General features: G+C 40.3%; 1 protein-coding gene across 5 annotated transcripts in view; it reads right to left on the bottom strand.

The window, feature by feature from the left end:
• ICA1 (islet cell autoantigen 1) overlaps window positions 1–12,442 on the bottom strand; it is a 73,658-nt gene extending 61,216 nt beyond the window's left edge. Inside the window, exons 1-4 of one of the 5 annotated variants that reach the window (XM_051786046.1) lie at window positions 12,313–12,442; window positions 2,479–2,525; window positions 2,332–2,402; window positions 678–715 (exon numbers count right to left, since the gene is read on the bottom strand). In XM_051786046.1, coding sequence (XP_051642006.1) covers window positions 678–694 — 17 coding nt within the window. In that variant the 5' untranslated portion in view covers window positions 695–715; window positions 2,332–2,402; window positions 2,479–2,525; window positions 12,313–12,442. Of the gene's footprint in view, window positions 1–677; window positions 716–2,331; window positions 2,403–2,478; window positions 2,526–11,841; window positions 11,947–12,312 lie in introns of those variants that run through there. The other 4 variants (XM_051786047.1, XM_051786048.1, XM_051786045.1 and 1 more) reach the window with 4 other exon arrangements.
• Between the last annotated feature and the right edge of the window lie 2,566 nt (window positions 12,443–15,008).

Here is a 15,008-nt window from a genome sequence, read left to right as displayed (position 1 = left end):
TAAAATACAAAATCTACAACCTCTAACAAATACCCCTGCATTATGAGAAAACAGAATATGAAAGTTTTAAAGTAGTATTATTTTTAAAATATTAATTATAAAATCCCGTCAAACCGCTCACAGGGTATTATAAAGGCCCTAGCTGTTCTGTTTGGGTGCTTTAACTTCTGCTAGAGCTGTGCAAATAACTGATATCTCATTTCAGTGGTCAAGTCAAAAAAACACCATAATTCATCTGATGTTAACTAGCCTTGATAGCTACCTCAATTGAGGTTCCCAGAAATTCTAGGGGCATTGTGCAAGGAATAAAAATGAGTTATTAATATTAGGTCCAAAAAGATTAAGAAAAAATGCTGGGATTAGTACAGATTCCTGAATTACAAGACTGACAAACCAATTGAAAGAACAAGAGGAATATCATTTTTTGTTCATACTTATTTCCATTACACAGGAAACTGATATCCTATTTTTCTATCTAGCCAATTAATTTGTTTTTCTAGTCTTTGGCAATTTTTCAATTTTTATTTTTATTCTTTTTAAACAGCATGTCTACTGACATTAGGGACTTCATATAAATAATAGATGCCAGAACATAATGTGTGATATAGGTTGTGACAATTCAACATACCAAATGCTATTAGTTCTTTAGAATAAGAAAAAATAATCAAGATACTTACTACTTATGACCTTCCATAATTCTTGTTTTCTTCAGACACTTAAATAAGAAATTATCAGTTAATACAAACACCATTATAACATAATTTCTAAGTTAAACACTAGAAATCTGCTACCTTTTCACATATAAAATAATTATGTTGCAGCATCTTCTTTACCATGTTACAAAAGTAAATTTTTCAATCTTGGACCATAGGCCTTCCTCAGGTAACACACAATTCTCACATAAATCCATGGCAAATGGATTTAAGTGGTGCCATCCATGATGCCAATGTTAACAAGTTTTCCAGGCAAAAGCAAATTTACCTGGCATAAATTCTGTGACTTTTGACAAGGCATGCCAAAACTGTCCATGCTAGGCATCATCCTCAGCCAAGTTTTTTCCTCCAAGTTTTAGTCACAACAAATTTCAATTACTTTCTATCTTTTTTTTTTTTTTGCCTATATCCCACTGATCTATTTTTTTAAAACACTAGTTATTCATGTCTTGAACTTTATATGTGAAATTTAATGACCAGGTGATTTTTCTATGAGAGACACCACAGTTCCTTAGGATAGAATATGATATATGTGCATTAGGGCTTTAGATTTTATAAATTACTATCTCCAGCTTGGATACTCAAGTCTCCCACTATACTTTGAGCTGACCAGATGGTATGCACATCACTTCCCACTGGTACCAAATTTCCCACTGGTACCAAATTTACCAGCCAAGCCTGACAGTCCTTATAAACAACAAGCACCTGGCTTCTCTGCTGCTTTCAGAGAGGACTGTTCTTCAGCACACAGCTAACATGCACATGGAGGCACTGCACCATGGTCATGGATGAGACCAAAATGGAGCTGCTGAGATGGTGCTGCTGGGGAATGGCCTTTGATAAGAAGAGGCACAGAATGAACACACCAACAGGCTACACTAAGATATGAAGCTGATTGACTAAGAAAACAGTAATGGGAAAAGCAGGTAGGAAGGTAATGGTGCTGAAACTGAACTTTGGCAAGCAAGAAAGAAAAGGGGCTAGAAAGGGGAGATGTGATGCTGGAAACATATCTAGCACAGTGCTGCTTACAGACAGTGTGGTTAGCACTGGAGTGGCAAAGGGACTGGAACAGATTGCAGGAACCCAAACAAGGGAATGCAAACAACCTGAGTGCTTCCTGCAAGTGTGAAGCACATGCACTTCCATTTGGAGCTGAATGGAGCCAAACCCCAGATTTCTGAGTCAAACCTCTCTGCTGTCAGTACCTGTGAAACGTCATGGCATAATTCCATGAGATGCAGCAAGATTATATCAGAGCATGAAATTTTCCTGAACTGGAATTTTTGTGACATGCTCTTAAGCACTGCAGGGGAGACCATGAGAATATTCATAACTCTATCTTCAGAGTAGAGTTTAAATAAAAAGGCCAACAGCTGAACAAAGAGGAAGAAAGAATCATTTCAGATTGTCATTTGTGTTACAGAACCACTGAGTCAGACAAGGTACTGAATAGACAGCACAGGTCATGGCTTTGCTGTAGTTTCTAAAGCCACAGTCACAGGCAACGTTAATGCCAGTTTTCTAATACCTTTATGCTTGACTTCACTGTTTTCACACTAGTCCTCCTTAAGTCAACTGTGGGTGTGTTTGTGTGAGATAAGATCACAGGATTTACCTTGTATACACATCCATGACTCAGTTATTCAGTTGCACACTTGGTTTGACAGGACTCAAAGAACAGCCTATCTAGATGGAATAACATGTATATTACTTAGAACAAAGTGAAAACAACCAATATGGGAAAAAGGTCTAAGGCACTGACCTTACTCACTGTACACGTCCACCTGCTCCTCCTGGAAACCAATGCCCCTAAAAAAAAAAAGAAATTTATCTATCAAGGTCATGGTAAAACAGTTCTCATTTGCAAGCACAGCTCAAGCTCTTTCTTCATAAACATCTGACCTTATATTTTGACGCTGAGATCATCTTAGTTATACTCGTCCAGGTCCTACATAGCACCCCTATGCCCTTAAGATATTAGTTGTGGGAATTTTTTAGTTCAAAGAGAGGATTATACCACAGCTATTAGGACAGTATTCACATGCTATGAAAATGAGGGTGTCTATTCCCTGTCCTGCTGTGTGACATGATGGCACTTGAGGTGTTCGAGGCTACAAGGCCTGCTGGGATAGTGTCATGTGGCTGATCAGGGTGGAAGGAAACAGAAGTGGAGTCTTACCCACACTGCCTGCTGGAAATGGCTCTTGGCATGTGATATCACCCAAAACATGCCAGGAGAGAGAAAGGTCCCAGAGAGTTCCAGGTAGAATAGATAAAAACCATGCCAGGGAGTTTGCAGTAATTAAACAGTGGGAATAAGCAGTGGCCCAGTGCTCAAGCTCAACCTCTGGGCCCGTTTTATTTCCAGTATGGAGCCACCTTTTGGTTCTAAATAAGAATTCAATTTTCAAAGACAGTTTGGTAAGCACTAGCATTGAGAAAACAGAACTGTGGTTGCTAAGAAATAATCAGATTACTTTTTATAAGGCTTGCAGTATTTCACCTATAATTTCTATCAAGAATGTTCCTGGATCCCATTCATTCCAGATGCTGTCCGAGAAATCTTCATAAAGAAACCAGTCATGCCTCAGAAGACCCATCTGAGTTTCATCTTTCTCAGTAACCAAGAACACTGAAAAACCTGGATGTCCACTACTATTATGCCATTTTTTTAGCTGTTAATTTAGACCACAAATGTGCATTTGCTTTGGGTTCTGCCAATCTGAATGTACCCTAAAAAATTTCCATTTATACAGACCTTGTTGCAAGTTAGATACACTCGTGTAAATTAATTCATATTTCATGTTTCAGCATTGCGGTTAAGCTCTACTGCAAAGGGAACAGTATATATTACACAGATATCAAAAAATGAAACAAAGGTAGAGGAACATAGTATAGAAATATTTATTGGGCCAGATGTAGTTGAGATGCTATTACAGAAATTCTCATGTTTATATCTGGGTGGTCAAGCACTGGAACAAGCTGCCCCCTAAGGCGAGGGATAGACACGGCCCTGAGCAACGTGCCCTTACTGGGCTCGGTTGAACAGGAGGCTGGGCTGTGCATTTCTAGTGCTCCCTTCCAACCTATGTGATTCTGTGAAAAATTTGTACAATGTAAAAGAAGATCAGAAGGGAGAGCAGCAAGCTTGCTGCTACCATTGGCTTAATACGAAAGACTTCCCACAAGGATGGCGTAAATGGACAGGAGAATAACACTGCCCCATGACCACTGTGCCTAAACACATACAAAAAGATACAGTGTGTTTTCAAAGTTATCTATGATATTTTCACCTTTTAGTAATATATTTTCATTCATAGCCAAAACTTTTAACATTAACATTCATTCTTCCATTATTGCTATATGTGCAATGTAAATTGTCTCTCCAGTAACTTATTAATTTTTATAATCTCTAACTTCATGTGTTGTTACTGTCTATTCCAAGTCCAGGAACAAAAGAGAGTTAAGGTATTGGTTCAGCTATAACAAAGGACACTATTAAGAGCATCTGGCTTAGCTGAAAGCAGTGAGATTTTTTCTGAAGAAATCCCAAGACCTAGGTCTAGCCTCAAAAAGTGAGAGATACTAATAAAAGAGGACTGGAAACAGCCCAGGAAAGTATCCAAGAATTAAAAGGAACATTTCATAATCATGTAACAAAGAATCCCTACAGTCACAAAATGCTGTCCCTGAGGCTTCAGGAAGAAACCAAAGAATGAGCACATAACTTCTGACTGCTTTAGGCTTTGAACTCTGTTATGCTTTCGAAGAACAAGACATAAATGTCCTGAACAGAAGCAATAAGGCAGTTGCTCTTTGGCAAAGCTGACTACAATGAAAGCACACGACACTGACTTGAATCCACCAATACTTTCCCCCGAAACTGTAGTCAAATTTAAAATTAACCTTTTATCACACAGTTTTAGATATAAAAATGAGCTTAATTTGCCACAAGGAGTTGATGTAAGGAACTTTTTTTTTGTTTTCCTTCCCAGTGTATTAAGACTAAAAAAAAAAAGATGTTTCAATAAATAATATTATACTGACAATGATTAACAAAAAAACCCAAACAAAAAACCAACTGAAAAAATCATTTATCACCCTATAGGAAAGCATTTGTATCAGAAAGTTTCCATTATCTTTGACAATAAAGAGTTACACAACACTAGTGACCTCCATGACAGTCTCTATCTTGACAAACAAAAGGTGGGGATACTCTAGATGGGGGAAGGGCTATCAGAAGCAAACACAGGTGTTTTTTATCGTGCTGGGGAAAGCAGTGGAACACTACAGATTACTGTACACAAACCCACATTTAATGCTGCAGTGCAGTAATTTTGCAAGTACTTTTCCCAGTGTTTTGAGAGAGACTGATGGTACTTCAGTTTTAGCAATAAACCTGAGCTGGCCCTATTCATAACAAGTCTGCTCAGAAAACAAGGGACCACAATGCTGAAACATCCATTCCCATATAGATTCAGCTGGGTTCATAAGTCCTGCTGAAACCTTGGAAATCCCTAAGGGGCTCTTTGAGGAGCCACCAAGAAGCCTCAGGATTGTGTTCCAGAAATCGTCATATTTGCAGGCTGATGCCAGAGAAGACTGGCACAGCCTCTCAGCCTGGACACTGTAAAACACATCCAAACTGTTTCTAGACTCAGTTTGACTTCAGGAGTGATACAGCTGCATAGCAGAATTCTTCAACCCTCACATGCAAGCAATATGCTCATCAAGAGAGACATAGAAGAGTCTGCACTTTCACTGATTGCACTGTCCTCTCATTTTATTGTTCTTTCAAAGCAGCTAATAAGTTCTGTGGCTCTTCAAATCCCCATAGACTCTATGTATCCTAAAAGCCTTGCAACTTATAACTTCAAATATAGCAGAATCATGCATTGCAGTTGATTTACTTATTGCAACACTTTTATTAAAATGAATAATCTTCCAAGAAACTTTTAACACGGTAATAGTAGAGTGGTACTAAGTAACAACAACCAATAAAAAAAAATTTTTAAGGAGTTCTATATGTAAAAGTTGAGTGATAGTTTCATTTATGTAAAATACTCTGAAGGGAAGAAAATGTGCTTAGGTGAGGGAATCAATGCCATCTGTGTCTCCAACAGCTCTTGGCTGGCAACATCTCTCCCACTCTGCTCCCTGGAAGATGTGATCAAACTGAATCAGGTGAATGGGCCTGCAAAGCAAGAAGCAGTCTCACTGCAAGATGAAGACTAGACCGGGCACAGTTTTATCTCTGCTAGTCTATCTACAAACATGGAGCTTCAAGTGACTTTTCATTTTGCCTTTTCCAAACAAAGGACAATATTAATAGCCTGAAGATCCTTATTATCCATATTGCCAGTGCAGGAAGAGTAAAAGCTGTCTGGGTCTATACAGGCATTTGATGTCCAGATTATGCACAGACTTAGAAGTATTCCTACTCTTAACTACATGAATAGCTACCACTGTAATTCAGCTAAAATTAATCTAGAATTCAAGCTATATCTATGAAAAATTACAAGATTTATTTTTTCCTCTAAAGCTCTTAACTCTCAACATTGATGTTCTAATCCTGCAGAATCATCCATGCTTAGCTTTGAATCCAGGAGTCTTTTCATTCTGTTAGACCACACACTGATGCACTTGTTTATTAATTCAAACATTTTGCAGATTGGTAAGTGCTGCATTAGCAGTTCCTTCCATCCACTACAACTTTTTGTCTATTCCTTTGTTTCAGACTGATCCACAGCTTTGTTACTTATCCTGGGAAGCATATATCTTAGAGATTAACCCCAAGTTCTCAGGAGAAGAAATATAAGATTTCAGTATCAACAGAATTACTCTTTCAAGCTATTTCAGGAGCTGACATATTGAAAGAAGTTTCAAACATTCTTAAAAGAAGCACAGGATAAATGGCATCTGTTATACAGAGAGAGCTCCTTTTATATTCATATACCTGGGAGGTTCTGAGAGGGAAAAAAATCATGCTGTTTGACCCCAATTATCTAACTGTAGTGTCTAAATTACCATATAAGCCTCTCAAAATAAAGTCCCTGTAAAAATGGTGAATAGAACCTCCAAAGAGCAAATCTGAGCACTTGAAAGAGAGCCTCACCACTGCGTTCTGTGTACACATAAATGATGCTTTTCACAAGAAGCACCTGAACTACACAGCTAAATTATGCTGTGAGAGTGCTTTTCTATTCCAATTCTCTCAAAACTAGCATTTCATGGTGGTCTGCTGAATTACTGGGGGGAAAAAGTGTCAGCAGCATACTGAAAAACACTGTGATTGGGACACAGCCATATCCTATAAACCTCCTGGAACCAGTTTTTAGTTTCATTGCAAACACTTCTGGAACTAACACTTCTATATGCAATTTTGTCCATTTCCTTATCCTCTCTATCAAGGCTTTTGAGACATCCCAGCAAAATGTTATTTCTTTCTATTTATTAATTCGTCTTGATTCTTCAAAGAATTAAAACAAACAAATAAGCAAAAAAGAACAACAAAAAAAAAAACTATACAGAAACACCCAAAACAAAGCAAAACCACAAGAAAACAATAAAACCCAAACCCCAAAAACATACCAACCACCCCCCTGCCCACCCCCACTGCTCCCTGAAATTTCACATGCAGAAAAACCCCAACCATGTACTCACAACAACAAAATATCAAAGAAACTGGAGCCCATTCTCCAAGGCATCAGTTTGAGCTAATAACACTCCCTTCTTTCTCAAGCTAGTAAACTGCATGGAGAACAAACCAAAGTAATACCAGCAGGTATCTTAAATGACTGACTGCAATTAAGGACTTGTATCATTACAAACAATGTACAAGCTCTGAAGAAATCTGAACATTTCAGATCTGCTTTCTGTCATTCTGCAGCAATACCTAGGAACCCATCTGCAAAAAGTACATCCAAAAAAATACTACTGGCATTAAATACATAGTGAACTGTTTTTCACTGAATTTTACACTGACTCTTAATACTCTCTATGCAGGGCATATGAACCACAGCTACTGCAGAGAGTACTGTTAAGAATTATTTTTTCCAAGAAACAATTGTCATGCTTCTAATGTTTCAGAATACACAATTAACATAGGAAATTATTCTACTTAATTTCCTGGGGTAGTATAAACAAAGGATGATATCCAGGGCCCTGTTTCTCATGCTATTCTTTAGTCTTTATTTTTCTATTTCCAACCATGATACATACAAGCTAATAGAAGACAGTGGCATATAAAGAGAGAAAATTTACACATTGAAAACTTACTGCTCACTTATACCTAGAACTTAAAGAGTATTCAATCCATCTGAACTGTACTGTTTTTCAGTACTGGAGTGGTTAGAGGCAAGTTTTAGCTAACACAAAAACGTAGAAATTTGGCACTATGTCAGCATGTGTTTTAAAACCTGTTTTTGCTCCCACGAAGTACAAGGACCAAGTCAACTGTTAGCATTCCTCTCTAAAAAGTAATTTTGTGGCTATTCAGTACTATATTCCTATCATATTATTCCGAAACCTACCAAATCAAACTTACAGGCATAAGTGATTTCCTTTCTAGAACATAAAAGGTATTGGAATGACACTTGGAGCTGGCTTGGGTTTGTTTTTGTTTTTTTGCAGATTTTTAAGCAGTTGAATGATAAATTCCTGAAAACAGTGGTTTACCTCAAAAGCACCGATAAGAATAGCACATGCAGTCAAGACACAGCACACGTAGTCTCAGAAAAAATATTTCAAATAAATGCTGGTAGACGCACAGCTGGAAGACTGATGAGCAAACACTAGCACTTTCTAGATAAGTTCACATGCATGCAGAACTTAATCACTAGCACAAACCCAGAGATATTTAATCACACAAAAAATTAATTTTAAACTCCTTTTTCAGATTATACTGATTTTTCATCTGCTTATTGTGAAATAATGTAGGGACAGCACACAGTGTCAATTTGCCCTCGTGTAACATCTTTTACTTGACTATTAAAGTATTCCACTTACATTTGTGAAGAACACTGAGTGAATGCCCTCAGGAAAGAACCAGGTAAGCATCATAAGTACTATGTCCGTTTTATGAAAGAATTTTTGAATATAAGTCACTGAGTGGCAGGTCTTACCTCACTGTTAATGAGCAAAACCAGGGATATATACAATCCAGTATTTAACTTCATTCTAAATGCAGACTTGCTTCATTTTTCAAAAATTATTATCAAATTGTTTCGTAATACGCATTTGTTCCCTTAGTTTCGAAACCAGTGTTTGCAAACTTAGCAGCTGAATAGTATTAAAGAAAATGCCATGAGGAACACGCGGTGTGCATAGATTATAAGAGACAGCAAGATTATTTTTGTGACACATTCTACCTGTAATCAGTCTAGAGTCTTAATATTAGGAAACTTTCCCTTGTAGAACCTATAGGAAAAGCAACGGACAAAGAAAACCCCAAACAAACAAACAAAACCACCAAAAAACTCTTTTTGCATGTATAGGATATTACATATAAACATATATGGTTTTAGAACTTCAAACTAAGGGCTCTTAATTAGATACCCTATTTGCTGGCACAGTCAACCCTCTCAAGTTTCTGCCTCCCTCCTGCCTTTTCATCCATGCAGAAGACAGAAAGCAATTTATACCTAAGGGGAAACAATGCTGGACGAGGGAACAGGAGAAGATAATTTTCTCTAGATTCCCTTTCACAAACATGGATAAGAGATTCGATTAACAAAATAGTCTTAGCATGCACAGCAACAACAATACAGGGTGACCTCCTTTCACCACCCTTTGAGTAAACACCATCAGTACAGGCTGTATATTCTCCACAGACACACAGTCCATTCAACTTTTATATTACTGTTCTCAGATCCTGGCACACCAGCCAACTGTTCCAGCAGTGGTGATCCCTACGAAGTTACTTGCAAGATGCACAAGTACTGTTTCTGTGACTCAGTACAGGTGGTTCCCAAGGTTGATGTAAACAATTGTGCAACTGGTCAAAATGCCCCTCAGTTTGCCATGGCTAACAATAGCCACAGGAAAAACTACTGTGAGACTGTTATTACTGCAGTGCTTAAAAGGTCAAATGTTTCTACTGTTCTTCACTGCTTGGTTCTTTGTTTAACAAAGTTCACCTTCCGGGCTTTTGTATTTTTAATGCTTCTGCATCACGTGGCATAATTTTGTCTTTAGAATGATTTTATGGTTGATAAGTGGCAAAAACATCTTAAAGAATCAATTACAGAGCAATACTATTGGAGGAGATTTTGCAAAAAGTATTAAAAAGAGGCTTTGAGAACATTTTTTGTCTTCTAGTTTAGATGAGATATTGGCACATTTTTTTTCTGCCAACTTGTACCGACAGCTTTCAACATTAGTTGAAGACTCAAAAGAGATGTTATTATTCATTTCTTCCAGAAAAGATTACTTGGGAAATCATCAGAACAATTTAGCAGCTGTGTAAAGTATGGACAAGAGAGAAGAAATGGAAAGATGGGTGGGCCTGAAACTCTACTAAGGGAAAAAAAAAAACCCTAACCCTGCAGTAGGCTTCAAAAGGAATTTTACTTTGCACTGTGTGATTCCCTCCACACCCCAATAATATAAACTTGAGAAAGAAAAATGTTAAAGAAACCTCTCCATACAGTCATAACTGGTCTTCTTGAACCTGAAAATCTTCAATAACATTCATATTTGAATTTCAACTCCAACATGCACAGTGGAAGAAATCACCATTATCTAAAAAGCACTTAATTTCTCAACTAAGAAGGAAGCAAATTCCAATGACCAGCATCTAAATTTTTCAGTAAAGTGCTTGAACCTTTCTGGACATAACGACGTTTCACTCATGAAGTTCTGACAGTAGAGAAACTTTAGAAACTCATTTAGACCAAGGTTTGGCAGCATTTAACTGCTACATCACCTTCCAGTAGAGTTTGTCATGTGAAAAACGTGACTAGTTATACCAGTTATGGCAGTTCACGACTCAAAAGATCTGTGTGGCTCTATGCTAAATTCCTCCTTCAGTGGTATTGACATAAACCTTAAACCATTACGTTACTCAGTTTATACCAATAAGCTACTCCTGTTCAAACAGCAGTATAAAAAATTGCTAAAGTCTAAATGAGATGTTGCTGAACTTCACGCTAAGTACCACTAAAAACTGCAACTTCTAGATCGGTGTCAGACACATAGCACTGTCAAGGGGTTCATCCACTCTCTCCTTGAGAACCCTGGATAGATCAAGTAGAAAAAGAGTGGATTACCCGAAAAATCAGATGAAAGATCATAACCAAATGCAGTCTGCACTGCAGACTCCAAAATCCAGCCCACCATTTCCTCTGCCCAACACTTTGCAGAAGTGATCAAACACAGTTTTGTCCTTAAACAGTCTTGCTAGAGCAAAACAAGAACAGTTTGTTTCCAAGAAGTCTGCTCTGAAACAAGAGTCACAGCTGCTTTCTGAGACCCAAATTAAATAAAATCTATCCAGAAACTGAAAGAAAGTGGATAACACAATTAAACATGGGAGGGGGCATCAAAACCAACAAACAGGTGCTTCATGGAAATAAAAGGTCACCTTGGTTTAAAGCAAGGCTTGCAGGTAGGGGGAAAATATCACAACCAACCAAACAGAAGAACAACTCCAATGCCAAGCTTCCAAAATACTACCACAATGCAACTTGGAGGTAAGGGGTTAAAGAACGTACCCCTGAGATTTCCCGATTCAGTTTCACATTTATACATTTGAACTAAGACAAACCCGAGTTACTGTTTTAAGAGAGGCCATGCAGATCCTTGAGGCTATCAGCATTATGCAAAACAGCGTGGAACAGGAGACTTATTTACATTTGGCACTGAATATATCCATAATGATACCAACAAATAAAAGAGCACAGTGCCCTTCACCCTTTTCTCCTACTAAGAATTGACCCGATGTTTTCCTTTTTCTTTTAAATTACTAGAGCAGCCTACACGGATCAGGTGGAGGAATATAGAACAAATCTGATTATAAAGATCAATCTTTCACAAATTATAAGCTTTAACTCAGAAATTTGGGTCTCTTGAACTGCCATTTCCCCAGCTGTCACTGCCTCGGTGCCGGTTCGATGTCTGACATTACCTGACCAGAGGATGCCCCGCCACCCCTCTCGACCCGGCCGGGCCCCAGAGCGGCACGGACCGCAGCTGGGCAACCTGCGCCTCAGCCCGGCAGCCCAGCCGGAAACCGCCGAGGAGAACCGGCCGTTTCCCTCCCCGCTTCCCCCGGGCACAGAGCCAGGGAGGATGTACGGGAGGTACAAACGGATAAATGCAATAATCACAGAGAGACGACCGCACGGCGGGAGGGGGAACACAAGGCACAAGGAGGGGCAGATGCCATCTTGTGCCTCAGAGATGTCTCCCTGGACAGGTCCGGCCGCGGATACCCCGATCTCGGGCACCAGCGCCACAGGCCCGGCGGCCGCGCCGCCCCCCTCGCCCCGAGCGGGCTTCCCGCGGGGGGAACGGCGCCCACCCGGGGCTGCCCGGCACCGGCGCTCCCCGCCCGGGCCCGGCACGGAGCCCAGCGAGCCCCCCTTCCCGCACTCACCTTGCGGAGGGGAGGGAAGGGCTGAGCCGCAGGCGCCGCCGCCCCTCCAGGTGTTCCAGCGCCGCTGGCGTCAGCGCGGCGAGCGGAGCCGCCTGTGCCGCCGTGGGCGCCCCCGCAGCGGGGCGGAGCCGCCGCCCGGCCCGGCCCCCGAGGCGGGAGGGCGCGGCCGGCAGGTCTCCGGAGCTTGGACCGGCAGCTTCCTCGCCTCGGTCACTGCCGGGGCGCGTTTCCTCCCGCTTTCCTGGCTGCGCTGGGAGGGAAGCGGCGGGAGAGTCACCGCAGACTGGGGCCCTCCTTGGGCGCTGGTAACCCCCTCAGCCCCAGCCTGCTGGGGACCGCAGGTGCCCCGCGAGGAGCATCAAGGAAATATTAAAATGTTTTGGCTGCCGTAAATTCACAGTTGTCGTCGAGATGGTGGAAACTTGGAGGAAAAGGGCCCTTTGACGTAGCGGGCAGGTGGCAGTGTCAGAGGGGGTCAGGGGAGCGTGGGGTTTGAACTCACGTCAGGAATGGGTCACTGGGGGGTTGTAAGAGCTGTTCGAGTAAAGGAGGTGAATTTTAAGCTGATTTGAGAGCTTAAAATGAGGGGGAAAGTTCACAGCTGGCATTTGAAAACGAAGTAAAGGAGAAACGGGGGAGCAGCAAGATAGGGTGAAAAATGATCCCCCTTAAATAGGGCAGTGTTAACTTACTGGTATGGCACATGAGGAGGGCGGGGGTGTAAGCACAACGCAGGGAATGAACATGGGGATGGAGAAGGTGAGTTTAAGTTGGTAGGGCCCCAGGAAAGGTTTGAAGAAGAGAGGACAGGAGGAGACTGTGGAAAATAGAAATGAGGTCAGTAATGAGGCATCATTTGCTGAACCTTACAGGGGTCTGAAGTGCTCGTTGCAGTGTCTTGTTTTTGTGAGGCACAGCTGAGCAACTTCACTGTAAGTCACACACCTAAGAGCAAAATGCAAGATGTTTACAGCAACAGGGACTGTGCTGTGAGACAGTGGCTCTGAAAAAGACTTGGGATACTAATGAGTAGGTAGCTAAGCATGCGCTTCCTGAGCTTTGAAGAAGTCAACAGGGATAATTTACTTAAGAGCTGTGTAACCTGAGGAATTTCAGGGATGATTTGGGAGGTTGGTTACTTTCCCTATTTGACACTGGTGCGACCACTAACAGCAGGTCATATCTGAGCGGGATGTATGTAGAGCAGATGGTGTGCTGACAAACTGGAATGGGTTTATGGCAAGAAATACAAGATTGTTTTCCAGAATTGCAGAAATCCTAATAGGATAGTCTTTGTGGTAAAGCACGGTAACAGTGAGCAAATATTTTCATGGGAGAAAAATCTCCTAATGAAGTCCTCAGTCTTGCAGAAAAAGGTAAAATACTCTTCAGCATCTGAAAGCTTGGAATACAGGAAACCTGATGTGAGATATCTTGTTTACCTTTAGATGTTACACTGTAGGCACTCTTAAGCTATGTTGGTATCCTAGAGCTCTCTCTAGAGCAAAATGAGAAAGATGTATTTTAGGGTGTGTTTTATCTAATTTATTTTAGTTTCTAATGAGATTAATCATATTCTGGACATGAGTTCCCATGAACTCATGACCGTGAAAGAGTAACAGGTTCAGGTGTAAATACTTACATTAGACATATTACCCTGCTAGTCAAATAAATTCCAGGTATTACTGGTTTTGAGAGAAAAAATATTCATGGAGTTCTTACCTCTTCAAAGGGAAGTGGTGCTAATAAATGACAAAAGGTATCTCTGCAGTACGTGAGGGTCTGGGATGCCTCCAGCCATGTCTGACACTGAGTTGTGTTAGCTGTTTGTTTCTAAGTGAACCTGAAGAACTCATTGTGTCTTTTAAAGGGATTTATATTGCAAATCTCCTAGAGGAAGGTGAAAAAAGAAAATCTCATAGCATGTGAAGGAAGTACTTTAGCCATTGCAGGAGCAGAACCAAGAAGAAAAGGGAGATTTTATTTGGTAAATTTGAAAGTATTATTTTTCTTAGTTGCTCCAGGGTAAGTTAGGTAGGAGGGCAAATACTCCTGAATAAGCCTTAACTCTGGAAAACACTGTACTTTTGTAATCATGGAACTATTTTTATGCCAACAGTCATGTATGTGTGTGAATATACCTAAACCCAGGACTTAGGCTAGCTCATTCCTTGTTTACATGAGGCCAACATCCTGCAAATTACAGACAACTTTTTTCATTGTCCACCTTAATGTCTCAAACCATTAGCCGAGCTTACTATATAACCTCAATTAGTTTTAGACCTTTATTCCTCGCTGTAGTGCAGGCATATCTTAATCTTTTATCGTGTTTCATGTAGTTTATCACCAGACTTGAATGTTATAAATATAAGCAAGTGCCATCTGGTTGTTCTAGCACCTCTCTTATCTCCCATGGAGATATTTTTAGGTCAGCAGAAATATAGAAATGTAACTAAAGCAGTTATTGCAAGTAATACATGAAATAAGGTGTACTTATTACTTTTCACAGTTTAATTCTTTGGCAAAGCCGCCTGGATGCATGAAACACCCCAAAGCATGGTGCTGCATACATTCTGCTACTAACATTTTTCCCTATTTGGGCATCAAAGTACTCTAGTTACTTAAATTAACTAAGCAGTTGGTTCCCTGACCTTAAACACGAGTCCATTTCTGCTGTTCTATAGAATGCCACATCC

Source organism: Manacus candei, unplaced genomic scaffold, assembly GCF_025592945.1.
Source record: "Manacus candei isolate 608988 ecotype Guabito, Panama unplaced genomic scaffold, ASM2559294v1 h1tg000021l, whole genome shotgun sequence".
In the NCBI taxonomy this organism is placed as follows: domain Eukaryota; kingdom Metazoa; phylum Chordata; class Aves; order Passeriformes; family Pipridae; genus Manacus; species Manacus candei.
This window is presented reverse-complemented; position numbering and strand designations above follow the sequence as displayed.